This window comes from Eumetopias jubatus, unplaced genomic scaffold (assembly GCF_037043125.1).
Source record: "Eumetopias jubatus isolate StellerSeaLion01/CBP00866 unplaced genomic scaffold, mEumJub1_p1.0 scaffold_6, whole genome shotgun sequence".
Lineage (NCBI taxonomy): Eukaryota > Metazoa > Chordata > Mammalia > Carnivora > Otariidae > Eumetopias > Eumetopias jubatus.
The window spans coordinates 112,008,536-112,036,105 of NW_028274812.1; the positions used below are offsets into that span (position 1 = coordinate 112,008,536).

Genomic DNA, 27,570 nt, shown 5'->3' on the forward strand with positions numbered 1-27,570 from the left:
GTGTTTTTCTTTGTAAGTGATGAATTGTTAGTGAGCAAGCTTTTCTCAGCTCCTCAAGGAGAAAAAAGCCAACTATCATCGTAATCGTCCTCTTCACTGGGGTACTAAGTGGTCCTGGGAAGGGAGCAGAAGGGGCGGCCCTGCTTCTCCCCACTGCCTTTAATTTTTCACACTCACACAGGAGGCTGGTACAGCTATCTGCATCTCACACGTGAGCTAAGAGGTTCAGAGACAGAAAATGATCCAGAGTCACATGGTTGGGGGCAGAACCGACCTTCAAAGAGAGATTTCTGTCTGATTCCAAAACCCACACTTTTTCCTCTGAGACATGCCAACCCAGTCCTTGGGGGCTGGGAGCTAAAGACAAGTGAATACAGAGAGAAGTTTCACATCCATCGAGACTTGGATGAAGGGAGACAGAAAGAAAGTTAAAGACACACAGAAAGAGAGGCCTGCTGTGGGCTGGGGAGCCCGCCTGGGTGGCTGCAGTGGCAAGAAATGAGCCAGCAATGATAGAGATGCTGCTCTAGGGGAACAGAATGGGAACAAGGGGGCTTCATAGCAACCCTGGGCTAATCACAGGGCATTTCCACTGACTGCAGGCTCAGTGGGAGCCACGGATGGGATGCTGCTTCCAGAAAGTCCAATGCAGTCTTGGGTGGGAGTGGGGGAGGCTCAGGAGAAGTCTGACGTCTGATCAGGGAAGGTGGCATCTGACTCCGTTCTCAGTGCTCAGAACACCCCAGAAAGTCACAGACTGGCATGTGACCAGAGGCGAGCAGCTGGGAGGCAAGAGGAAACTGGGGCCTGAGGAAATGTCAGAAGGAATGGGAATGTTAATTCTGGAAAAGTAGAAACTCAAGGTGGGATGGGAGAGCCACTGCACGATTTGAGAGAAGCCCCAGTGTGGCCAAAAACAAGCAAACAAAACAGCACCTTGTTCTGCATGTCCCCTGGGGTTGGCTTGGGGCCTGTGGGAGAAGTGGCAGTTATCAGGACAGTTATCAGGACAGACGTGAGCCGGGATTCCCCTCCACTCGAGGTTGTGTGAGCTGGACAGGCTGCCCGGCCTGTCCCTGACCCGTGGGAGCGTGGTGCTGACAGCCAAAGGAGCCTGTTGCAGAGGGATTTGTACCCCTCTCAAGCAGCGTTCCTGAGGTTTGTGTGTGGAGATGGCAGGGGAGGCGGGACAGACCAGCAGACATCAGGGAGTCAGCCAGACAAGCACCTGGGCCGGAGGGCAGACTGGGCCAGCGAGGGCACCCAGACAGACCGCCAGGTCTCAGACGGCTGCCCCTGTGCTGGGCTGCATGCTTGCCTCCCTAGTTGGAACTGAATCTAACCTCACGCCAGCTGGGTTCATCAGTCCGCCCGCCTTGGGACCAGACGACACCCTCAGTCACCACCAGCTAGCATATGCTGAGTGCTCACAAGGGACCCGGCACCGTTCATACATCAGGAACTGACTCCTTTAGTCCTCATAACGACTCTGTGAGGGAGGCCCTGTCATCTGTCCCCCTTTACAGAGAGGTTGAGTGGCTTGCCCCAGGTCACACAGCCAGTAAGTGATGGCGCCAAGCTTTGGACCCTGATGACCCAGGACCAGTGCTCTGGCCCTGACCTCCTGGCTCCATCCTCTCCATGAAGGAGCACCGTGGAGCAGGTGAAACTCTCTCACTGGCACTGTAGTCCCAGCCAAACACAGGACCTGGCGATTTCCCCTGCCCTTGCCAGGCAGCTGGATGGTTGGATGTGCCATGCTTCCTGAGTCAGGGAGCAAAGGAAAGGTCTCCCCAGGTCAGACCCTCACCTGTCACCAGGTAAGCCCTTACTCTGGGAAGGTGAGCACAGAAGCAGCTTGCTGGGGCTTGCCTCACTTTGGCCTGATTTCCAGACATCTCTGCAATCACTCAGCCAGGGTTTAACTAATGCTGTCACCACATGTCTTCCAAAAGAAAAAGATTCTTGGAGTCACACGGAGGGTGGGGGACACAGGTCCGTGTGGTGAGTGTCCCAGGCACCATGCCTCCCTGCCAGCCCAGCCAGGACCCAGGCACAGCACAGGTCTCCCACTTTTTAGCTGGTGTGAGGTTTGCCAGCCACAAATCCCCGAGGCCTGCATTTCCAGCATAAGAGATCCATTTCTTTTGGTTCAGCATCACCAACTCCTTTATATAATAGATCCTCAAGAGGATCTTCTCTGTGCCAGACACTGACCAAGTTCTTTGTGAATCATGACTCATGTAAACCTTATGATGACCCTATAAAGCAGAGCTTATAAGTGCCATTTTACAGAAATTGGGTATTTTTAGGCCACTAAGGCACAGACAGGTTAAGAGACTGCCCGTGGTAAGCTCTCATAGCTGTTAAGTGGTGGAGCCAGCATTTGAACCCAGCAGGCTGGCTCCAGGGTCTGCTCATCACTACAGCACTCTGCTGCCTCTGCACCTTCTCTTTCTTTCTAGTGGTAGGTATTCCTGGGAGGGGTGATATTTATCATTGGGATTGGATTTATCGGGGATTTTTCTTAATAGACTTAGGCAACAGAAGTGTAACTAATAGAGGGGAAGTGGAAAAGCAAGCATGAGGATTCAGAAACAGAGAACCAGACGGGGACCCAGAGCCTCCGTTTGGCAAAGCAGAGTCAGAGCACTCCGGGGGCATGTGATCTTGAGCCAGGCCCAGGGGAACCCCGAAAAGACCCCACTGAACCTGAGGTCCGAGGAGCCAAGAGAAGCTGGAAGAACCAAAATGAAGGGATGAAGCTGTCCAAAGTCACTGTGAGACTTTGTGGGGAGAAAGATAACTCAGAAGCCCTCTGGAAACCTCTAGGAGTGGTCCCTGAGCTGGACAGTGTTCTCTGGCCTGGCCCCATCAGTTTGGGGTGCTGGGGCTCATATAGGAAAGGGCCTACCTCCTGCTGGAGTGCTCAGCATGCTTTAGAAGAGCACCATCCGATTGAACTCTGGGACGGGGCGGGGGATGCTCGGAGGCTGCCCTGTCCCATGTGGTAGCCTCTAGCCACATGTGACTAGTGTGACTGGGGAACTGAATGTTTAATTTGATTCAATTTTAATTAATTTGAAGTTAAATTTAAATAGCCACATGTAGCTACTGTGTTCAGTGGTGCATATATAGAACATGCATTTCCTTCACCTGCCCAACAAATGTTTTTAAGGGCCTCCTTTGTGCCAAGTGTTGTTCTCAAGGCTGGGGAAATATCAGCCAACAAAACAGGCAAAAAACCCTGATCCCCAGAAGGAGAGCTGAGATTGATTCTATTGCAAGGAGAGAAAGATAATTAATAGTAAGCACAGTAAATAAGCAAATGATAACATCTTTCAGGCAATAATAGTGGAATGGGGGGAGGGAATGGAGCAGAGTAAGGGGCATGGGGGAGCCAAGATAGAGATGAGAGGAAGCCCGCCATGTTAAATAGGAGGTCAGAGAAGGTAACATTGGAGCAGAATTAAAGGAGGTGAAGCAGTGAACATAGGGACATCTGGAGGGAAAGCACTGAGGTAAGGGCAACTGCCAGTGCAAAGGCCCTGAGGCAGGAGCACCGTTGGCAGGTTTGAGGACTAGCAGGGAGGCCAGGTGCTGGTGCAGAGTGATCTGGATAAGGAGGAAGAGAGGAAATAAGAGAGGTGAGGTGCAGATCACATGGGGTCTGTAGGCCACACAAGGACTTTGACACATGAGACAAGCCTCACTGGGGGTATTGGGCAGAGGAAAGACTTGCTCTGACTGGCTTTTACAAGATCCTCTAGCTGCTGGTGCAGAAGAGGCAGAGGAAAGAAGAGCAAGAGAGTTTACCCAGAGGCCAGTTCAACAAGGGCTCTGATCACCCACCTGGCCTGCTCTCCTGAGGGCTGTGGGAATGGATAGTGGGGTCTTTGCCTCAGAATCTCAATAATCTTGAATGTGACTTCTTTACTTGCTGACAGGGTGAAGTAACTGTCAAGAAGACAGAGGGCCTTGGGATACCCGGGGGACTCTGTGTTCTCAGGAGGGGCATAGGCAGAAAGGGAGCGACAGATCCTGGTCCCTGGCCCCTGGCCCTGGTCAGAAGTTGATAAGAAGCTTCTGATTCTTGGAGTCCTCACTCAGTCACCCCAGCTCCATGATAATCTCATTCCCTGTTATCACTCAGAGCCATGCATTTAGGGAAGGCCAGCATCTGGCATGAGACACCAGAAGAGGGGATTCAACAGCTTATATTAGTAATTCCAGTAATTCTAACTATTCTCTGATCCCTAGACCAGAAACAACAAATACAGGACACAGGTTCTTCCAGACCCATACCACTCTGTCCCACTGAATTTGAACACAGCCTCAGAATCCTCCTCAACCCTGCTACCCAGCAAATACTCTGAGTTGGAACACAACACTGAAAATATTTACAAGCCTTCTAGAACCTGGCTCCTGGCTACTACTTTGGTGACCTCATCTCCTACCACTCTTCCTTTCCATCACTCTATTCCAACCATACCAGCTTCCTCACTGTTCCTGCCTTAGGGCCTTTGCCCTGGCAGCTCCCTCTGTGAGGAAACTGCCTGCAGATATCCATGTGGCTCCCTCAGTATCTTTAGACCTCACATAAGCCTCAAGAAGCAGCCAGACAACCCTCATGGCTCACTGAAATCCCATCTCTACCCCTAATTAGCTATGCAACCTTGGGGCAAGTCAGTTACTCTCTCTAAAATGGGAGTATAATTATGAAATTATTTCGGGGTTATCTTAAGCATTGATGGAGGTAATGTGAGAGTGCTGGGTTCAAATCTTATCCAGGCACAAACGTTCTAAGAGACGTTGGGCAAAAAACTTCTCTGAGCTTCAGTTTATTTATCTGTAAAATGAGGATCATAATAGTATACCTCTTTCATAGAGTTGCCATTAGGATTAAATTAGTTTAATACATGTAGCATACTCAGAAGACCATTTGACATATGGTAAGTGTTCAGTAAATATCAGCTGTCATGGTAGTAACACATGTTTGTTTTTTGTTTGTTTGTTTGTTTTTTGTATTGCTGTCAGTTTGCATGACTCTAAGACTGGCTTGCTGTTAAAATCTGACTCTGCTCAATTCAATTCCAGGTAATTCAGTAGAGGGCAGATCATGCTCAGGGGACTGGCAGGCCTGGATTACAGCACTGGCTCAGCCACTGTCCAGCCCTGTGCACTTAAGCGGGTGACCCATCTGCCTGAGCCTCAGTCTCTTCATCTGTAATGTGGGGATAATTATTCCCACTTATACGGGCAGGGCACAGAACCAAAGAGAGCATGCTGGTCAAGTGCCCAGCATGTGGGAAGTGCTAGGTAAGTTGTATGCCAGAGAGAAGCAGCCGAGTCTCCCCTCTACCTGTCAGTTTGTACAGGGAAGCAAACAGGCCCCTCTGGGGGCTTGCGGGAGGAGGGAGAGGCTGGGGAGCCAGGGCCGCTGGCCTGTTTAATGAGGCTCTTTCATGTGCCCCAAGATCTCGCAGCCCGCCAGAGAGGTTGGCAGGCTGGTGGTTCTGAGAAGAGCCGGTAATGAGGGTGCAGAGCCGGGGAAGTAGAGTGGGGCAGCTTGACGTGGCTTCTGCAGATTAGTGCAGGGGCCCAGCCGGCAGCCATGGTGCGTCATGGATGGGCGGGGGGGAGAGGGAGGCACAATGTCTTCTTCACCTGGAGACACAGTCACCTCTGACTTCTACTACCCCTCAGGCCTCGCTGTCACCTGCGTGGTCAAGACAGGTCGTTGTACCCCGTGTCTGGCCGCAGAAGGGAGGGAGAATGTGGGGCAAGCAGTTCTTCTCTTTTAAGGTCTGGTCCAGGGGTGGCCCACATTCCATTTGCCAGAACATATCACTTGGATTCCCTTAACTACAAGGGAGACAGGGGAATGTAGTCTGGAGTGAGCCCAGGGAGGTGGGTAGTGGACTCTGGTAGTCAGCTCCCAGGCTTTGCCCTGAGGCCCCGGCAGAGACTCAGGATCTCTCCTGTTCCTGTTCTTGGATGCCCTGATACCTTTAATGGTAGCTATTAGGAAGGATCGGGCCTGGCCTGCAAGGGCACACGGGAGTCTCCTCAGAAGTGTCAGGGGACACGCGAGAGTGCCTGGGAGGGTTGAGACTGGGTGGAAGGGGAGCAGAGCAGTGACTAATATTGGGGGGGAACCAGCACCTTTGCACACCATCTGTATGTGAGCACTGACACCCCCCACCCCCCCTACAGATGCACCTCCACGCCTGCACTCACACTCCCCGCACACGTAGATACGTGCATATCCATGAAGGTAGTCAGGAGGCCACTTGGTGAGCCTCAAGCATATAGAAAAACTCCTCTCCAGAAAGATGTCCTGGGGACCAGCCAGTGTCTGCAAGTCACCATTAGCCAACCATCATATTTAAAGAAGATTCTCTCCCATTTGTATAGGCCTTAACATTTAACCAAGCACTCTTTCATTCACTCAATTGTAAGGTAAATATTTACTCAGCAGTGGCTCTGGGCCAGATACCATGAGGCCCCTGTCCTCAAGGGAATCTTAGCCGCGCATAAACAGAGGAGGGCTCTAAGGCAAGGGTGTGCGAGGGCGGGGACAGCTCTCAGTGGCTCAGCGGGGTCCAACGTGACATCTGGGTAAGGCCCCAAAGGACACAGTCACCTGGTGGAGAAAGAGACAGGAGGCTTCCAGGAAGAGAGGCTGCTACATGCCAAGGCATTGGGGTGTCTTATGTGGGGAGTGGTGTGAGAGTCAGAGAAGGTCGCCAAGTGCTTCCTGAAGCTGGAGTTCCACCAGGCTAAGGCCAAGATGTGCTGGGGCTGATGTGAAGCCAGGACAGTCTTTTCCCGAAATGCAAGGGGAAAATGATAAGGTAGAACATTCTCATTATGGGAAGGTTACCTCCCACGCCACTCGGGATTCAGTCAGGAAAAATAAAAACACGCTCTAGATCTAAGAGGGAATTCAGTACAGGGGTTCAGTACATGGGCTACACAGGGGATGGAATTGCTGGGGCTTCAACCAGGGGGCGGGGAGGCATCACAGAGATGAGCGACAGCAGGAAGCCATAGCCCCCTGCCAGCTCACCCTGGGTGGGGAGCACAGGAGATGACATGACCAGAGCCAAAGATCCAAATCCATCTGGCAGGAACCAGAACCCCAGGAGCTGGGATCACAGAGGGGGGCCCAGAACCTGATGGGAAGCCACCAAATGAAGCAGAAAAAGAGGAAGAAATAGCTGGCTTCTCCCCTACCTTGGGCCCTCCAGCCTTCTTCCAGGGCCCTCATTGGCCAACTCTTCCCAGAAGCCCGAGGCCAAGGAGCCTGGGAACAGGCAAGGGAGCCTGGGAAATGTAGTTCCTCGGCACCCAGCGTGGGGACAGGTGAAAGGGAAGACAGACATGTGAGCAAATAGTCGGGTAACCAGTATGCTGCTGTGATTCCTTCCTAAACCTCTGGCATCAGCTGTAGACATCAGCTGTAGATTTGTCTGATAGTATTAAGTTGAATGAACGAATGCCAAATGAATATTAATAGGGGAAAAAGAAAAACAACTCAGAAGCAGCCACTTACGTTTGTTTTGTTTTTCCTGGGTAAGTGCTTGGGGTTGCAAGCTTTAAATTGTGCTTTAGAGCACATGAGCTTAATTAAATTTAACATGTTGGAGCAACTGAACTTAAAATAGCAATTCATGTTTTCTGCAGAGATGTAGCCTGTGTATGTGATAGAAAGAAACCTATCAGGATTTCAGGATGTGTCTTTCACAAGGAGGGCTGTGACCCAATGGTTGTGCCAGATATTGCCCACTGACTCCCCAGATCCACTCCTCTGTGCTGCTGTGTGCCCTGGAGGGCTGACCAGTGTGCCGCCCTGAACCCTGGCCTTTGGTGGGGTTCAGCCATGGGGAGCAACAGAAGATTGGGAGGAGGGAAGAGAGTGAGATCAGGGTCTGGTGATTGGGAAACAGTGTGGCTGCTACCAGCCCTGGGTTATGGCACATTCCCTGCAGTCCCCCATCCCCCAGTCTACCCCTTTGGAACAAGGTCCTTTGTAAGCAAAGGCTTTAATTACCCCTCTGTGAGTATGCCTTCCGCCCCTATTGGGCCCAGCTGATTCCAAGGTGTTTTCCTAAAGATTGTGGGCAAAGTGCATGGGTGGAGGGACAAGAAGGTGATGGGCAGCCTGGTTTGGGAGCCCCGCTCAGGAGCTTGGACTGACTCTTGTAGGTCATGGTCAGCCCTTGAGGAGTGTTTCAGTGGGCGAGGGGCATGGCCAGAGTTGTTTCAAATGGTGCGCTCTGGGGTTGGTGGTGCTGAGCATGGATGTGAAGGGAGCCCAGGCAGAGGCAGAGAGGCCTATTTGGAGGCTTCTGCGCTCCTCCACACCAAAGATGGCAAGGCCTAAGCAAAAGTGTGAGTGTGGAGATGGAAGACAGCGAGAAGTCCAGAAGGTAGAACGTGGGACGTGGATAGGAGTGAAGTGGGGCCCTGGGCTCTCCAGATCTAGCCTGGAGGATCAGCAACTGGTTGTGCTGGGGAGCATGAGCGGGTAGACAGGGCCATGTGGGCAGAGATGAGTTTGGTTCTGTCACTAGAGTTTGAATAGAGCCCATTTCACATGACTTTCTCGTGCAGTTTGTCCTTTTGGTTGCCCGGGGTGGGAAGCAGCCTTGCTTATGCCTAGGAGTGTGGGCTCTGAATACCCACGGATCCAGATCTGGTCTCAGCTCCCCCACTTCCCCGAGGGAAAGTGACAACTGCTTAGCTTCCTCCTTCCCTAAATGGGAATGATGATAATGACTTCTTCCAGGGGTTGTCAGGGGGGTAAAGTGAGATAATGTGCAAAACTTCCAGGCACAAGATTAGTGCTCACGCTGGTTATTATTGTTTTTGCTAAAGGCGGACTTGACTCTCAAGGCTGTTTGGAGCCAGCTGGCTCTGGCTTGTCCATAAGTACACACACACACACCCAGGAACCCGGAGCTACTTCCCTGCTCTTAATCCTGGGAAGAAGGCCCTTTCCTCTGGCCATGTTTCTGATGCACCAGTCATAGCGGGAAGCTTCTCTCAGCCCGCCCTCTCTCACCGCTGGTGCCAAGGACCAGCTCGCCCTATTGCACCTCTGTCAGCAGCACGGCCCACTGTGGCTTCATCATATTCTGAGCTGCCCTGACTTGAGCAGCAAAGGGGAGAGAGGCCAGGCAGGGTCCCGCACAGAGTCACCCCGAGGCCTCAGCAAAACGAGACAGTGTCTGAGAGGCGGGATGGCACAGTGGTCCCCTGAGGCCAGACTGCCCAGTTCAGATCCCAGCTCTGTCAGTTACTAGCTGGGCACCCCTAGGCAGCCAGCTTAACCTTTCTGTGCCTCTGGTTCTTATCTGTAAAATGGAGATGATGATTGCTATTATGAGTATTCATCCCGTTAAAGATCTCCGAGCAGTGCCTGCACACAGGAAGCCCTCACTCGACCTTAGCCCCCCTTCTTCTTTATTATTAATTAGCAGTAGCGGCAGTGTCTGCTTTCCAGACAACAGCTAAACATGGATAAGAGTTCTGGGCTCATGGTCCATCCCGTGTCCTAGGATTGTTGCAAAGATTAAGCGTAACACCAGATGTGAAAACCCCATCACAGAACAGGTGTTCAGTAGGCAAGCTGGCCCATCCCTTCCTCAAATGGATGTGCTCTGACATTGCACACACTCAAGCGGGGTGCTGGGGTGCAGTGGTCTGGGGTCAAATCCCAGCTGTGTATCTTTGCTTCTTAGCTCTGCCTGCCCAGCTGCAGAGCAAGGATCATGGTAGGGGCTGCCTCAGAGAGTTGCTACAGGACCAAGAGAGCTGATAGCCATAGGGCCCTGAAAATGGGGCCTGGCACACAGGTGACCTTTGGGGTTTGCTCCTACTGTCGTCACTGTTCTGGGTGTGGATTGCTCCTGCCTCTCCAACTTCTCTCATCAGCTCTGAGGGGGAATGAAGTGGGCTCTGCCCAGTCGGTGGCCCAGCAGGCCAGAAATCCTGCTGGTGGCGGTGTATGAGCCATGGTGGGCTCTGAGCACTGCTCTAGGGAAGGGGTGGCTGACAGGCCACAGGCTGGGACAAGCTTTTCAGTGAGATGAGGAAACATGCCCTGTGTTTGTCACATGGTAAGGAGCAAACCCAGACTACGGACCTAGAAACCAGTGTTAAAGTCCAGTGGCCCATCTTAGCAGTCCCAGCTATGTGACTTCAGGCAAATCACTTAACCTCTCTGACTCTTGGCCATTCCTCTTCTGTGCCATGAAAGCACTAGTCCCTATCCTCTCAGGATTGCCACGATGCCCAGGTGAAACAGATAGACCTAAGGGGCTGGCCCACAGGCCCTTGCAGAACCCCCGCACCCCCTGCCCCGGCCCTGGCCCCACCTCCCCACCTCTCTTAGCTGTGAGCTGGGATGGGGCCGGGGACCAAAGTTTCCTCCACTGTGGCTTCCCCCTCCACAGAGCAGGCTGGGAACATGAGGAGGGAGGCAATGGCCTCTTGCACTGCCCACTGACGGGATGTCAATAAATGCCTGTCAGCTCCAATCCTGCGTGAGGGAGTTCCCAGGTGGAAGTTTGCAGGCTCCGGTATTTCATAGTTGAGATCTCAATTAAGCTGCCTGGTTCTGGGTTTGCGGGGTTGATGGGTGCTAATGGAGCCCTTGAGTAGTAGGGGACTGCAGAACGGAGGGCCCTTTGGGAGGAGGGGTGGTGGGAAAGGTGCAGAGGGATGTGGCCCCTCCAGGACGAGGTGACTATCTTTGCAGGAGTGTTTATGGGGTGACACGGGCATTGTCTCTGGAGAAACCACAAGGCACGATACCTGGATGGGGCCTTAGAGATCAGGGTGTGCGCCCAGGCTTCCTGAGGGTCCCAGCGAGAAAGGCCCAGGACAGTGGATGGGCCCCAGCATGGGAGACTGTGGCCCCACTAGACCCTCCCCTAAGGTGGAGGGACCAGTCAAGGCCTCCCCAAGCAGAGACTCTCTTTCCCCAGGCCTCTCTGGATGAGGCTGGCCTGCTATGCCTGCGAGGGAGGAATTATCCCTTCCCTCTGGGAAGCAGAATCGCCCTCCAGTCTTCATCATTGCACTGTCCCCCTCCCCTCCCCGCCTCTAGCTGTCTTCTGCTTAGACCCCTCCAGCCCAGTTTGCAGCAGCAAACATTCTCCTGCCAGGCCTGAGAAAGCCATTTGCAGAGGAGGATGGCGTGGGCTCCAAGGGCAGAGCCTTGACTGTGACTCCCCACAGTGCAGGCCCCAGGCAGGGGCTCAGCCAATGTCCATGCATCTCCAGGACACAGCAGGGGTGGATGGAGTCTGGGGTGTCTGGAGCGGGGACCCTGGCAGGCCTGGCTCCCACCACCTCCCAGAGTCTGAGGGAGACAGGGCGGGAGTCAGGCTGCAGGTCCGTTTGTCTAGACTGGGCTTCCGCAGGCTTTAACCTCTCTGCCTCTCCGTGTCTCTCCCTCTGCCCCTCCTGTCATCCCTCTCCCATCTCTGCCCGAGGTGCTCCCCTTCTTCTCTGTACCTGCTCTCCACTCCCCCCCCACCTCGTTCCCTTCATCTTCACACTCCTGATGTCTGTTTTTGCCTCTTCGGGGCCCTTGGGCATCTGGTCTGCATGCGCATCTCTCACTGACCCTCCCACCCCTGAATCTCTCTCTCACTGCCCTTTTCACCCCCACCTGTCCTTCTCTGGCTTCTTATGTGGGCCCCTCTCCTGTCCTTCTCTGGCTTCTTATCTGGGCCCCTCTCCTGTCCTTCTCTGGCTTCTTATCTGGGCCCCCCACCTGTCCTTCTCTGGCTTCTTATGTGGGCCCCTCTCCTCCCACCTCTGGGGCTCCTTCACCACCTCCCATGCCCTGTTTGTGTCCCCTGCCATCCCTTCATCCCTTCGCTTCCTCCTCCTCTCTCCCCACCCCTCCTGTCTCCTTGGTTCCTTTTCCTGTCTCTTCGCCTATCCCTCTCTCTCCTGCTCCACCTCATTCCCTCTGTGTCCGTGTGTCTGTCTCCCTACCGCCAACCTCTCCTGTCTCTGTCACTCTCTCTTTCCGTCTCTGCTGACCATCACCATCTAACCCCTCTGCATCCCCCCACCCCAGGATGATCCCAGCCTCCAACAAGGCCTTCGTGGTCAACAACCTGGTGTCAGGAACCGGCTACGACCTGTGTGTGCTGGCCATGTGGGATGACACGGCCACGACGCTCACGGCCACCAACATCGTGGGCTGCGCCCAGTTCTTCACCAAGGCCGACTACCCCCAGTGCCAGTCAATGCACAGCCAGATCCTGGGTGGCACCATGATCCTGGTCATCGGCGGCATCATCGTGGCCACGCTGCTGGTCTTCATCGTCATCCTCATGGTGCGCTACAAGGTCTGCAACCAGGAGGCCCCGGGCAAGCTCGTGACCACTGCGGTCAGCAACATGCACTCGCAGACCAACGGGGCCCCGCCACCCACTCTGGCCAGGGCGCCCAGCGGGGCCCCTACGCAGGTGCCACCCAAGGTGGTGGTGCGCAATGAACTTGTGCAGTTCAGTGCCAACCTGGCCCGGGGCAGCGACTCCTCTTCCTCCAGCTCCCTGGGCAGTGGGGAAGCCGCAGGGCTGGGACGGGGCCCCTGGCGGCTCCCACCCCCTGCCCCCCGCCCCAAGCCTAACCTTGACCGCCTGATGGGGGCCTTTGCCTCCCTGGACCTCAAGAGTCAGAGAAAGGAGGAGCTGCTGGACTCTAGGACTCCAGGCGGGAGAGGGTCTGGGACATCGACCAGGGGCCACCACTCAGACCGAGAGCCACTGCTGGGGCCGCCTGCCGCCCGGGCCAGGAGCCTGCTCCCCTTGCCCCTGGAGGGCAAGGCCAAGCGTAGCCATTCCTTCGACATGGGGGACTTTGCTGCTGCAGCTGCGGCAGCTGGAGCGGTCGCCCCTGGTGGCTACAGCCCCCCACGGAGGGTCTCGAACATCTGGACAAAGCGCAGCCTCTCTGTCAACGGCATGCTCTTGCCCTTTGAGGACAGTGACCTGGTGGGGGCCCGGGGAACTTTTGGCAGTTCCGAGTGGGTGATGGAGAGCACGGTGTAAGCCGGGGGGGCCCTCCTGCCGCTCACCCTTGCAGGGTGGATGAAGGGGAAAGAATCTGTACTGGCAAGTCTTTGTGGAGTTACCATGGTGATGTTTACATCTAGGGACAGTTTCATCTCCTTGTCAACGCCCCCCCACTAACCCACACCACCTTCCAAGCCTGTCCCCCACCACCCAGCCAGGGTGTGCTCAGGGAAAGCAGACTCAATCGCTATAATGTCGGACTGAGCCCTGAGTGTTTGGAAAGGCGGACTCCCTCCTTTCTGATCACGAATGTAGCGTGTAAGCAAGCAGCTTTGGATTGCTTATGGTTCCAGCATTGTTTTTATTTCTTAATTTATGTTTCCCACTTCCCAGACTCCTCCTCTTCCTTCACACAGATCATGGAGAGTTTACTCTTCATGTGAGAGTGGGTTCCCAGCAGCCCTGGTAGTGGGAGATTATGGTCCATTGACAAGAAAAGGGAAAGATCCTGGTTCCACACTTGTTTGGAGGGAAGACTGAGGCATCCCCTGTCCAGACTCCTCCTTATTTCCAACTGTTCCCATGCTTGGGAGGGATGGGCAGCCACCTGTATACCTGACCCAGCTTCCTCTGCTCAGACATCATGCCCCACACCCATCACAGCAGCCTAAATCAGAAGAGTAACTTCCAGAACTTCTTATGTGTGGGAAAGGCAGAAGGGCTTTATGAGGCACAAGGGTATAAAGGGTGTTAACTTTTGGAGTTGCTGTAGGATTTTTACCTCTTTTGGGGGGAACCTGGGACCGAAAGTCCCCATAAGTATGTGGCTGGCCAAGAGGGCTTCTCTTGATGAAGCAGAGTGGGGTGGCAACAGGAGCACTGGACTTGGAGTCCAAAGCTCTCAGTTTAGGTTCCAGAGCCACCACTGAATAACCAGCTGAACACATTGGGCAAGACCCTTTTTCTCTTTGGACCTCAGTCTCTTAATTCTCACACTACTGGATTGTACCCAGTCTTTGATTTCCTTCAGTTCTAAGGACTAATGAACTCTTCCATGACTCTAGATGTTATGGTCTCCAGATCAGCAGTACCAGCAGCACAAGCTGGTAGAGCATCCCTTTTCTTCCTACTGGACACAGAGGGAGAATTCTAGAGGTTTGGGAGGGGGAAACTGGAATCTTTTTAGAATGGTAGAGATTTGAAGTTTGAAGAGGTGTTTGCAATCATCTCATCCTTAACCCTCTCTCCCTCCCACACCTGCCCCAGAGTATAAAGGACTTGCTCAAGGTCGCACAGTGAGTTAGTGACCAAGTCAGGGCAGGTGCCAAGGTCATCTCCTGGGATGGTGTTTGGGATTCACTATGCTCAGGCATTTCTATGTCCAAAGTCCATCCCTTGTTTGTTCCTGAGGAAGGTGGCTCAGGGTGGGACATGGGGGGTGCCTTTCCTAGATGCCAGCTTTGAGGAGGATCCATCCATGGAAATGACAGAGGGCAATGGGAGGGGTGCACGTGGGTTCCTTTCTACCAGGGGATTAACTCCCACATTCCAGACCATGTCAAGAGGGGGCAGAGGACATGTGGCCAGGGAGAAACTGTTTTAGAAACATCTGGAGGACTTTCCCCTGCATCTCTCTCTGTCTCTCCTGGTCTCCGTCTCTTCTAGATCTTTCCTCACTGCCAATATACTACCTTTCCCTCAGTCTCCCCAACCCATTCTTTGCTCTTCTGAGCCTCTGTCATTGATCTCTAGCTTTTCTCCTGTTCTTTTCCCTCCTTCCACTTGCCAACCACATCACACACAATGTCCAGGTGAGTCCACTTCTGCTGAAGGGTTCTGATGGGCTCAGACCTGGAGCTGAACTGGCGGCCCCCAGCCCCACCCAGAACACAAAAGGAGCTGGTAGGGAACTATCTATGCAGGATTGCCTTCTGGCTCCAGCCCCAGAGCTTTGCCCGTCTCCCTCCCACCCCTCCTGCCTCCTCTCACCTTCCCTCCACTTTCTTGTCTTCATTCTTGTTCTTCCTGTTGACCCTCTGCCCCTTGCCCCATCCCTTTCTGGTCCTGACAGTCATTAGCAGCCCAGGCTGGTCTCTTCCTAAGACATGTTAATTTTCCAGGCGAGTCCTGGGGCCGTAGCGCAGGCCTTCCCCAGTCATGGTGGCAACCATGGAATTGGGTGACTTGAACGGAAATCTCTCCCTCCCTCCCTCCCTCCCTCCCTCCCTCTTTCCCTGCCTGAGTTTCTCTTCTCTTCTTTTCCTCCCTGCACCTTTCTCCTTCAGTCTTTCTAAATGTAGCCATTGAGGAAGTGACCCCAAATACCACCTTTTTGCCTTTGGGTTAGGACACCCAGAAGGAAATGGTGGACACTGGAAGGGGAGGACCGGACTGTATATTCTGGTCAGTGCCCCGAGCTCTGTCATGACATGATGTGTACTTGCACTTGTGTTTGTCATGTTTCTGACTCGGAGTTTTGGAAAGCTACATCCGTGTGGTCAGAATATAAATGCCAACTTTCTTTGCTAAAAAAGAAATGTACAGTAAAATGTACAGTTTAAAAAACAGAACCAACCACACTTCTTGGGAGAGAGAAAAAAAGAACATTCTCATATCTGTGAATGTCTGCTGTTCATTTCTCTGGAAACTGCAGTTTTCTGAAGGTGGCTTTGAAGTGGCATTTTCTCTTGCACCTGTGTTTGTTACTGCCCAGTGGGAGCCTGCTTCCTGCCAAGGTCATGTATAAGACAGGAGCCTTCTGAAATAAGAGAGAATGGGGTCGTCCTTCTGGAATAAAGGACGGTAGAGGGATCTGGAGTGAAGCTCCAGGCGAAGAAGGAATGGTCCATCCTCAGCTGCCCTGACTGACCCACCTGGTATCTCATAGACCTGCCCTGCCTCCTTTTCCGTTACCGTGGCCACCACCACACTTAGCCACTAGGGGTGCACGGACATCTCCCACCCATCCTTGTTGAGCCTTGGACAACACTTTTTCAAAAGGCTCTTTTACTGGGGGAACTGGGACAACGAACCAAAGCATAAACCCAAGGTACAGAAACGAATAAACTTCTCTGGAAACAGCTTCCAACCCTAGCTACATCTAGTGGCTAGATTAGCGCTGTCCAATTGGAATAAAGTGTGACCCACAGGGTCATTTTAAATTTTCCAGTAGCTGCATTGAATCAAGTATAAAGAAACAGGTGGAATTAATTTTAATAATATATTTTATCTAATCCAATATAGCCAAAAGATTATTTTAATGTGTAATCACCATAAAATTATTAATAAGACATTTAAATTTGGGGTGGGTGGGGGGAGTTCCCCCACCAAAGTTTTGGAAATCAAGTGTGTGCTTTACACTCAGGGCACATCTCAATCCAGACTAGCCACATTTAAAGTGTTTGAGAGCCACATGTGGCTAGTGCTGGTCACCATATGGGACAGTGCAACTCTAGACAGAGAGTGATTGACTTGCCAGTGCACCTTTTGGAAGGGGAAGGAGCTAACAGTTATTGAGCACCTACAGTTTCCAGGTCCTGTGCTGCTACTAAACAGGCATTTCTCACAGCAGCCTCTCAAAGTAGATATTATTATGCTGATTTTACAGATGAAGGGCCTGAGGCCCAAGAGGGGTTAAGTAACTTGCCCAAGGTCACACAATATGTCTGGTCGCAAAGCCTTAGCTCTTTCTATAACATCACCCTCTATTCTCTCTTCCTCCCTTCAACCCATTATGGATTGTATTTTAGACTGATGGAAGTACTCAGATTTATAGCCTAATCTGGAAGCTCGTGGTTTGGCCTCAAGGTCTGGTAAAATTCTCAGAGTGTTAACTCCAGGTAAGGGCCCTTGGTTAAGTGGTTTCCTCTGACCTCACACTGGCCTTTTTGGCCTTTCTTAGAGGCCTGTAACACATTCCCTCCCCTGACCGGAAAGATTCCCTCAGGCTTCAGAAGGTCCTGCTCAGACCACCCTTGTGATCAGCCCTTCTCCTGGCCTGGAGACTTCTAGGAGATCCCTTGCTTCCACCCCCAGCGTCATCTAGTCCCCTGTGCCCTGAGAGCCTATGACTTCATCCCCATAAGATAGAAAGCCTCAGACCAGCTCACTCCAATGACCAAACCCATCTTCCCACCACTTCCTGTTCCTAAACTCTTGTCCCTATCAGGAGAAGCGCTCGCCCACCCAGATCCTCTTTCTTGATTGAAAGAAGCTTCAGTTCTCTGCTCTTTGGCAGAGAAGAGGTAGCTGATACATGCTGAGCCCAGCCGAATTATGGGGTCATCCTTCTGGAATAAAGGACGGTAGAGGGATCTGGAGTGAAGCTCCAGGCGAAGAAGGAATGGTCCATCCTCAGCTGCCCTGACTGTCCCACCTAGTATCTTATAGACCTGCCCTGCCTCCTTTTTTTGGTACCGTGGCCTTTCTGACAAACAGTCCAACCCCCTTTCCCCAAATTCTTGATAACGACATTCCTCAGTTTCCCCTCAGAGGAGATGCTTTTCATTTTGCCATCATAACACTGTTGAAATTCCAAAAGAACTTACGCACATTTTTTTTTTTAAAGGGATAAAATTTTCAGCGGGGTAAAAGGAAGGTCATTGTCTCAGGTTTCCCCCTTCCAAGACAAGTAGTAACTTTTCTCCCCAGGTCTCTAGGTACTGATTTTCCCAAAGCACAGCCCGGGTATTTCAGTGTCTTCTATTCTCTCTCTGTCTGCAATGAGGGTCTCAGGGCTTGAGCCAGCGAGGCGGGGCTTCCTCTGTTCTTAACAGCCACTGTGGCCTCTGCAAACTGCTGCCAGTAAGATCGACACACTTACTCAAAAGACGAGACTTGGCAGACAGCAGTCAAATCCCCACCACGCGGTTTTAAATAGCACACCTCGGTTCTCAAACCCAGCCACTCCCTGTGATGCAGTTGGCAGCAGGAAGTTTGTTGTGACAAGGCTTCTCCCAGGTTCTTACCTTTGCAGAATAGAATCGGACCCACCCAGGTTGCTCTCCCAACATCTACACGGAACACTGCTGTCTTAAGAGTTTAAAGATACCTATTTATTTCATTTCATTTCATTTCATTTTATTTCATTTTATTTTTTTGCTTTCAGACTTTAAACTGGAGATCTTAGTTTCTGATCTTTCGTGATCTCATTTAAGGTCTCCCATGTTACAGCCAGCCAGTGTTTACTACAAGGCTCAGGATTTCCCTTCCTCACAGCCTCTAGCAGAAGGAATTGCTATGCTTCCCAAAAGACCAAAGAGGGGAGCTGGCCTTTGCATCTCAAGCTATCCTGTGATGCCCATCATAGCCATGTAATGTCTTCTGACAGACCCAGCCGTCTTGCCCTATGTCTTTCTTTTGGATGCTTGGCATCTTCAGCTCACCGACTCTAAGCAAATGGGCCAAGATTGCCGGATCTTGCCTGGTTATTTTCCTCTTCTTGTTGGGATCCTTGAGCTTCTGGCTCCTTTAGCCAACAGTCAAATGTGCTCCTGGTGAATGAGAGCCACTATTCTCCCCCAGCATCTTGCACTGGTGTCTGTGTGGCTGGGGCAAGGAAGACCTCATTATCTAATCCTTTTCTGAGATGTCAGTGCATCCTGCAGGCACCCGCTTGGTTTCTTAGTGATGAGGGGGTGAAACTGGAATTTCACCCATCTCCATGGGATCCCCAAACCCCTCTGGCCCACAGCCAATCAGCCCACCAACCAGCCTCCCACGGCCCCAGGTCTCTGCGTCCAGCTGCCCGTCTGGTTAAGTGATGATGAGCACACCCCCTCTTCTTTCGCCACCTCCTCTGTACCATGTGTTCATTGGTGCTCCCTGGCCACCCAGCAGCGACTCAAGCAGGGGTGAGTTCGCTTTCCCTTGACACCCCCTGTGCTGTATTCGAGATGTCTCCTGTTCCCCAAACCGTAGTTACCTCTGTTAGCTGAACTTCCTGATACTGTTCCAACTTTCTCATGAAAAAAAACCTCAGAGCCTCAGGCCTCCATCATCGACTCGGCACACCCTGACAAGAGGCAGGTATCTCGTTCACTGTCTGAGAAGGAATGTTATGAAGAAGAAGAGAGTGAAGTCCTCGGTTATACCTAGTAATCCTGAATGTTTTCCTCTTGGGTTCCCTGTCACATTCTACCCATTCTTCCAGGGATCTCTTGAGGATACGATTCTGCCTGTCTACCCAGGATGGGCTAGTTGCCTTACTTACACAGACTAATTACAGGGAAAGTTTTATCCCTTCATTAGGTTGACACAAGATTAGCATTTTCCAAGTGGATATTGAACCGCAAAATTAAATTGCTAATAATAGCTGACATTGAGATTTTCCTATGTGCCATGCACCATGCTAAGAGCTTGGTGTAATCTCACTTTATCATCAAAACAACACAATGAAGTAGGTATTATTATTAACATTCCCACTGGGGAAGCTAAGGTAGAGAGGAGTTAAATAACTTGCCTAACATCACATAGTTAGTGAGTGGCAGAGTTGGATAAACATTCAATAAATGGATTTGCACTGAAGTTACCCGCAGAGCTGCAGAAGCGAGTAGAAACGCAGTTTGCTGGGTTTCATGTCAAAGGCCTGAATCCTGGTGTGTGAACCTTGAATTTGAGAAGGCCAAGCCCAGCAGAAAAAGTGAGAGAGGTGGAGAAATCAGCGCCGGAGGATTCAACATACATTTGCTGACCTGCTGTGTGCCCCACACTGTGCCTGGTTTTAAAAAGAAATCAAAATAAAAGTGAAGGACACTGTGCATGCCCTTGAGGGCCTTACATGTTTCCCGGAGGGGCAGGGGAATGAGCTAGTTTCTAGATTTCTGATTTTGCAAAGATGGGTCCATTTTCATTTATTTCAAGATAATGTATAGCTTTGGGGAAGCTACTATCCCGGAGAAGATGGATGGGTGGATGGATCGGCCAGGGCCACAAGCCCCAGGTGGCACCTCTGGCTGGAAGAGTTCACTAGATTTTAAGCTTCAGAGAAACTCAGCATGGGGAGTGATGGGCTTTGTGCCAAATAGGAGCCGGGTCAGGACTGAAATCCTGTGCTGGGCAAGCAGGGGTGGATGGAGGCAACCAGCTGTCCTGGGGGGGCTTTAAGGTGGGGTGGGTGGGAAGTAGGATGGAGAGAACAAAGGAGGTCTGGAAGAGGGGCAGTTGCAGAGAACTGGGGGCGGGGGGCAGTCCTGACTAGCCCAAGGCAAGTGCAATCGTTCCTGTGGGTAAGGGGCCCTTCAGGGGGAGTTGAGCTGGATGCAGAGCCATTTCTCAGCCCTGGTTTCCTTTCTGATGAAGTATCAATGGTAAGTATCGACCTTGGTAAGTACGCCTGGGAAGTACCATGTAGTTCTATAGATTACACATCAGATTTGAAAAGGCAGAGTGATAACAGTCATTATTATTAATGATATGCATCGCTGAAAACATTAATATAAATTACAGGTAATTAGTGATAATATTAGGTATCTCAGACTCAGAGAATCTCAGGTCTGCCAGAGCTATTAGGGGCCATCCACTCTAGCCTCCCTCAATGGGTATTAGAATCTTCTGTTCAATAGCCATGAAAACTGTTGTTAATCTTATTACAAGCAAGATTGTGCATGATGAATTTCAGAGTTCACCCCAGGCAGGAAGTGGCTCCCCGTACTCCAATCAGATCAAGGCCTGATGGTTATGACTCCATATTCCTGGTGGACTCATGTGGAGCCATCATTCCTGCCTTCACAAGAAATCCAGAGGCCAGACAGAAAGCAGCTCACAGAGTGCTGTGGCCAGAATCATGGTAGGAAACCAGGTACAGAGCCAGGACCTTGGCTGAGAAAATCTCCGAGGGGGAGGATGCTGTTCCCTTTGCCAAGTCAGCGTTGGTCTCCATGATATTGAGAAAAGGAAGGAGGCCGGAAAAGGGCAGAAAGCACATGGCAGCCTCTGCAGCCCCTGATGCTCCTTCATGTTCCGAGATCTACAGTCCCAGTAGCAGCAAGGAGACCTGGAAAATCCCCTGGGCTTCCTGGCTTATCACTTCCCCAATCCCTGCTCACCCTTTAGTCTCGTTCCAGGTCTGACATAATAGCCAAAATCTAACAACGGGGCTCTGGAATGACCCAAATGCTGCCACCAAGCCCCCCACTGGTTTCCTCCATTTCTCTGGGTTAACAGACGTTTTCCCTTCTAGGCTGTAAATGCTCATGGGAAGACTCTGCCAGATGCCAAGTAAATCACCCAGTGACAGGCTGGCTCACTTGAGTTAGGAGTGAGCACTTCCCAAGGTGTGGTAGGAGGACCTGGGGCAGCCTATTGAGCAGCCCTCTCCACCTCTCCTTAATATCCTGGTCCCTATTAGCACAAACACCATCCCCCTGTTTGAGGTGGGGAGACTCAAAATGGCTCCATTTAGTCTTTACTTCTGAATCATCACATTAGTCCCCAACTGGAATGAAGAAGGAATGTTAGAGAAATGGCCCACCCCATCTGGCACTACACAGCTGGGCAGGCCCCTAGAGTAGAGCTGACACTTCACAGTTGCTTAAGGGAAAAGTGGGGTATAGCAGAACATATGGCAGGGGATAGGGTGACCCACACACAAAGAGCCTGGCTTCCATGATGAAGGTAAATGGAGATGAGTGGGGGTCACCCCAGAGGTCTGGGAGGAGGTGGAGTGGGCCTCCACAGTCATCAAGTAAAGGGGCCCAATTTTTCCTTGATCATCAAAGTTTTTGTGGAGTTCTGACAAGACTCTGTCTTCTGAGGAATCTTGCGAACAGTTTTAGGTTAGTTCAGCCTTGACCAATATTATTAAGGAAGCAGAGGTTGGGACTTTTCTGGGATTTTTTCTCTTGAGCCCTAGGGCCTTCCATCTCCCCTGAGGTATGGAAAACAGGGAATGGGGGTCTGTGTCAGGCATAAGTAAACAAGATACTCTTGCCCGAGCCCCTCCACCTTTGGTTTGGGGTAGAAAACAAGATGGAACGGGCTGAGGCAAGAGTATCAGATTCCAGGGGTGGTTAACCAAGAGGGGAGTTAGAGGGGGGTGGGGAGAAAACTAAGTGGGGACGTTTAGTCAACAGCAGGACTGGAGAGCTTATACAGCATCCCTTGTTCCAAGTAAATCCTTTCACATGGATTATCATTCCTTCCATTGATAACAACAACTTGGATTTACATATCAGGGCTTTCCCCATTTTACAGATTTTCCAACCTGAGAATGCAAGTTGTTTGTTTTTTCCAAGTTCTTACAGAGTTTATGGAGCAGAAGAGGGTCTCAGATGAAACCTTCAGACCCCAGAACATGTGTTCCCATCACTCCCACCCCCACCCCCACACACACTCAGCCATTACAGTGATGGCTGCCTACTACAGCAAAATAGAAGTGAGGCCCAGAAGGCAATAAGAGTGAAAAGAAAATATCCACATGGCGGGAGGACAACCAAGTGTGGGAGAGGTGAAAAGGGATATGGGGCCCTGGAGAGTTGCAGCATAGTGCTAAAAAGGGTGACTCTGCCAGGAATTCCCCATGGGCATCAGGCTCTCTCAGCCCTCCAGTGCCAGGCCAGCTGGAACGGGGTCAGAGACCATGGTCCACTGTTGGCTAAGAAGGGGGGAGGTGAGAGGGATCAGGCAAGCATGAGTAGGGAAGAGGTGAAGGGCAGAATCAGAGGAACAATTGGGAGGACACAGCTGTGCCAGTCCAGGGTATAGGTCTAGCCCATCTGCCATCCACATCGAGAAGAGGGCAAGAGAACAGAGGCCTGGGATGGGGCTCCATCTGGAGCATCCTTGTGGGCCTTCTACATAGTGAAGCCAGCAGGCAAGCAGTGTCCACCAAGAAACTGAGGGTGTTTTCAGGATTTGAGTGATTGTGCTGTATATATCTTGAAGCTCTTGCTCTTCCCTCTGGGAAGGCAGACTCCTGACCCTATATAAGAAGAGAGGCTCATTGGGAAATCATGGCTGTGTCTATACTTGCACATCAAGGTTTAGTAAAGAAGAAAGGCCTGGCTTTTCCATGAATACCAGAAGCTCTAGGGCATGGCCACACCATCAAATCCACTTGTCTCTTCTAGGTCTCCATGAAGGCATGAATGGACACTACAAGAGTGGAGAATGACTGGGGGTGATGAGCCCCTGGCCTTCCAGATTATTCCAGGGTAAATTTATTGAGGGGAGAGCTGTTGCACAGAAGAGTAGAAGTTTTTCAGAAAGTTTTATGGAATCTGGGTTGACCATGAAATAGCTAGAGAAGGGGAGACTCAGGACTCTCCCCTTTAGGTTGTGAGGCACCATGAATAGTAAAGCTCTTTGCTGACAAGTCCTTTACACAAAGGACTGTCCAAGCAGGGAAGAGGGAACTCATGTGATTTTCTGAACAGTGCAGTAAGCATCCTGTATACTTCATGTGCTATTCCTCATAATCCTCACAAGGATTATGACACAAAGGTTAGATCATCCATTTTACCACTGAGAAAACTGAGACACGGAAAGGATAAACAACTTGCTGTAGCTCATATAACTAGTCAGGGGAAGAGCTGGGTAATCAGTCACTTGATAATTGGAGTTGCCCCAAGTTTACCTAAGAATAGTGAAGGACATTAGAGTCTCAGTGAATTGCCTGGAAGGAATCATAACGTGTGAGCGATGAGAGTTAAAAGCGAAAATATAACATTAGAAGTGGAAGACTTCTAAATGGAGAAATCTATTGAACAAATATTTAATGACTTTTCTGTGCCTGTCTTAGTGCCTATGAGAAATAGAAGACTGCCCTGAAGGTCTTGAACGTCCTGACAAACTGAGGATTAAACAAGCCCCAAGTCCCTATTTGCTTTTTCTTGTTTTCTAAAATGTGGGGGTTGGAGAGAGGAGTAAGCCAGTAGGCCCAACAGGGCTAATGCACTGCAGACCTTCTCCTTCAAGGGAGTTGAATCTTTTTCCTGTTTTCAGTATCCTCATCTGGAAAATGGCCAGGGTATCTCTCTACCACCAAGGATTACCTTGTTTGTAAATCACAGAGCTCTATGTAGCTACACAAATAAACCACAGCCTTTGAGAAGTCACCAATTCATGATGATTAATGATCTGGATCAATGATAACACTGGTATAAATTACAGAACACTAATGATTATTATATGGGCATTAGACCCTGAGTCTTAGGGCTGGAAAGATCAGAAATCTCCAAATAAGCCCTCCTCTGCTCATCAATATCCCTGCCGGGTGGTATTCCAATTACAATTGATTCCATACTTTTAATTTATAAGTCCCCCAAGGAAGAGAACACACAAACTCTTCCCTGTGCTCCAATGAGCTCCATGCTTGATGATTGTGGCTCCAGCTTTGTACAGATTCTACCATTCCTGCTCCTTAGGAGACACCAAAGTCATTACAGAAAACTTCTAGAATATTCTGTGGTCATCATTGGAGTAGAATAACACAGAGCAAGGGCCCCAAGGTGGGGAGTCTTAGGGAATTCTGTTCTCTTGCCAAATCAGCTCTGGTCTCCATGGCACATGGGCAAAACAAGAAAGGAAGAGGGGGCAGGGCACTGGGCAACCTCTGAAGCCCCAGTGAGTGAATGCTTTGTTTTCTGCAAGGACTTTCACTACCAGCTGTGAGACCCAGGAAAGTTACCCACCACCTGCCAGGTGCACAGCACAGGCCCATTGACAGGATACCTGTACTCTTTGATCAACAACCCCCTCCCACTAGGAATTTGTTCCTTATTAATTCTCCCTTTATCCTAAATCAAGGACTAGGAGAACAAAGTTACAAAAATAGTAACTAATAAAATTCCAGGACCTCAATATGAATCATTATTTACCCCCTTTTACATCCTTCCTAATGAGCAGAGATATTTGTTCCTTTGGTTCTTGCCCTATCACAATGTAGATGCTCAAAGAAAACCCTGCCAGGTGTCTAGCTAACCAACTGGTGTCTGATCCCTCCCTGAGATAGTGACAAGCATTCTTCAAAGAGGGAGGTGGGCAGAACCAGGGATACCTCTTATAACAGCCCTCTTTACTTCCCCTCTTTGTCCCCTTCTTTGTGGCAAAAACACCATGCACTGGTTTTGGATGGAAAGAAAGAAGGACTATCCAGTCTTTTGATTCAGCACACCACTCACAAGTCCCAGCATTCAAGGACATAAAGCCCTAATTAAATTGGTCTACCCAACCTGAGGTCTGAGGGCCTTAGTCACCTCTCGGTGTCTGGCCAGACCCCTTGACTCCACAGGCCTCCTTCGTGGAAGGGCAGTTTTGAGGAACAAGATAATGCACAAAAGAGGGAGAATACACCCATGTAAAGAGCCAAGTTTCCATGTTGATGGTAAATGGAAGAGCCTTTGGGTCTGAGCTGAGCTCTGAGACAAAGGGGGAAAAGATGAACTGATACGAAAGCCTACAGTGGGGTTCCTGCTCATGCCCAGCCCACTCTACTGTGGAATCCTATGAGCCCTGACCTTTGACGGAACTGAGACCGGTGAGGGCTAGGTCTTCTCCTGCTGCCTGAGTGAAGCTCAAATCTCCTCCCTGAAGAGACAGTACTGGATATCTTGAGGGGGAGAAGGGTGTGGGGTGCAGGGAACAAAAGCCCCAGGTCCTACTAGCAGATCCTTTTCCAGATAGCTAATACTTCAGTAAAGGCTGCAAAAGGAGGAGCCGGGCATGGTCTCGCTGTGATGGGGACTCCTGAAGGGTGGCTTCCTAGTTCCTCGAAGATGACCATGTGCACAAATAGACAGCCTCCATGCTCTTGGTTATGGCTTGACTGATGATCATGGGCAGTGACCAGTCCTGTGAAAGCAAAAGGAAATCAGGAGAACCTTGATACACGGAAAGGCAGCAGTGGGGGCAAAGCCGACACCGTTAAAACCACAAGTTAAAACCACAAGCAATCTGTAGTACACTTGTTTTCAAAAGACATTCACTTCACTCCCATTCTCACCGAGACTCTTGACCTCTGCGGTGTTACCGTCCTGTCATGTTTCAGGTGAGAGGACACATTCACAAGGGGTTAATGTGTTTCCCATGCCCCCCTCCGCCCCCCCCCCCCCCCCCGGCCTCGCAGAGGAGATCTCCTGCCCCCAGGTCTGCAGTTCGGTCCAACCCAAGCCCCCTCCCCTCGCGGTGGGAAGGGAGGTGAGAAGGAAAGGAGAAGGATGAACATCCCGCAAACTCCCTCACCCCAGCGCCTCAGGAGGGGGCCGGGCCGGCTGGGCAGCTCCGCCAGGCTCATCCTGCTCCTTGGAGTCTGGCGCTCTCCCACTGCCTGCAGGTGGCGACCCCTCGGGAAAGGGGAATGGTATCCTTCCACGGGAGATACAATACACAGGTAAAGGGAGAAAAGAGGGTGGAAATGCGAGGGTGAGCCCGCGGCAAGGGAAGGGGGCTCAGCAGGGGCTTCGATCGGCCCCCAGCCCGCAGCCCTGCAGCGCGGGGCCGCGTTCGGAGGAGGAGGACAGAGCAGTGATCCTGGGGACGAAGGCCGCAACTTCTGCAACCAACCTGGGGTAAGCGAGGGGGTGCCCAGTTCCCCACAGCTTGGGCCTCGGGGATTTTCCTGCATCCTTAAAGCAGTTCTGATCTTCCTTGGAGAGGGGGATGCCCCTAAACCGGTTTGTCAGCTACAAAGTCAACTCAAAGCCATCTCGAAGAAACTAAGCAAAGCGCTGCCCGAAATTAACAGCCAATGGCTCGGGCTCCTGCCATTGGCCACGCCCATCGTCCCGCCCCCGCGCCCCTCTTCCAATCAGAGGCCGAGCTCCTCCCCCGGACCGCCCCCGCCGACCTTAGTGGGTCATGTTCGCGGACAGGAGTGGAGGAGGGACGGCCCGGAGTCCGCGGGATTCGGGGGCTGCAGAGGGACGCTGCTCCCCGGGAAGGTGGTGGCGGGGGTGAGGGGACGGAGCCCTAGGACGCCGGAACGGGGGTCCGCCCCGGTTTGGCCTCCGAGGGCAGTGCCCCTTGCTTTATATTTACCAGGCCGTGGAATCACAGGCTATCTGTGCTCCCACAGTCCTCACTTCCGTTTTATCCTACCTCAGAGGAAAGCACCATCCAGAAGGCACTTGGCCTGACATCTCACAAGAGTTAGGGGCAGAGCTGCAGTTCAGACCCTCCTAACGTAAATTTCTGGCATTTTCCAACCAACCAAAGACCTCTCACTTGAGAGAAATGCTTGACCAGCCTCATCCAGCTCGTGGGGCCCCAGACCCCTAAAGAAAGCTTGGCCATTGCCCCCAGCTTCCTCTCTCCCCTGCTGCAGGGCCTGGGGAAACAGGGTTCTCTCTCAGACCCTTAGCATTCAAGGATCCAGCCAATGGGAGAGGGTTGCTGAGCTGATGAGAATGCCCCTGACCAATGAGAAGAGAACAGTGCCGTGGAGGCCAGTTGGAGGAGGCTCACTTGTTAATATTTCCTGGGCACTTATTTTGAAAGACTCCCTCCTGGAAAATTCAGAATGCATCATCATATTTGAGCATCCCATATTCCTTTTTCAAAAATGCACATAACGTAAAGTTCACCATCT

General features: G+C 51.5%; 1 protein-coding gene across 1 annotated transcript in view; it reads left to right on the top strand.

The window, feature by feature from the left end:
- The window catches only part of LRFN2 (leucine rich repeat and fibronectin type III domain containing 2), a 37,475-nt gene extending 24,393 nt beyond the window's left edge, over nt 1–13,082 (top strand). The window contains exon 2 of the mRNA XM_028120761.2: nt 12,104–13,082. Within this exon, the coding sequence (XP_027976562.2) occupies nt 12,104–13,082 (979 nt within the window). The remainder of the gene's footprint in view (nt 1–12,103) is intronic.
- The last annotated feature ends 14,488 nt before the right edge of the window (nt 13,083–27,570 follow it).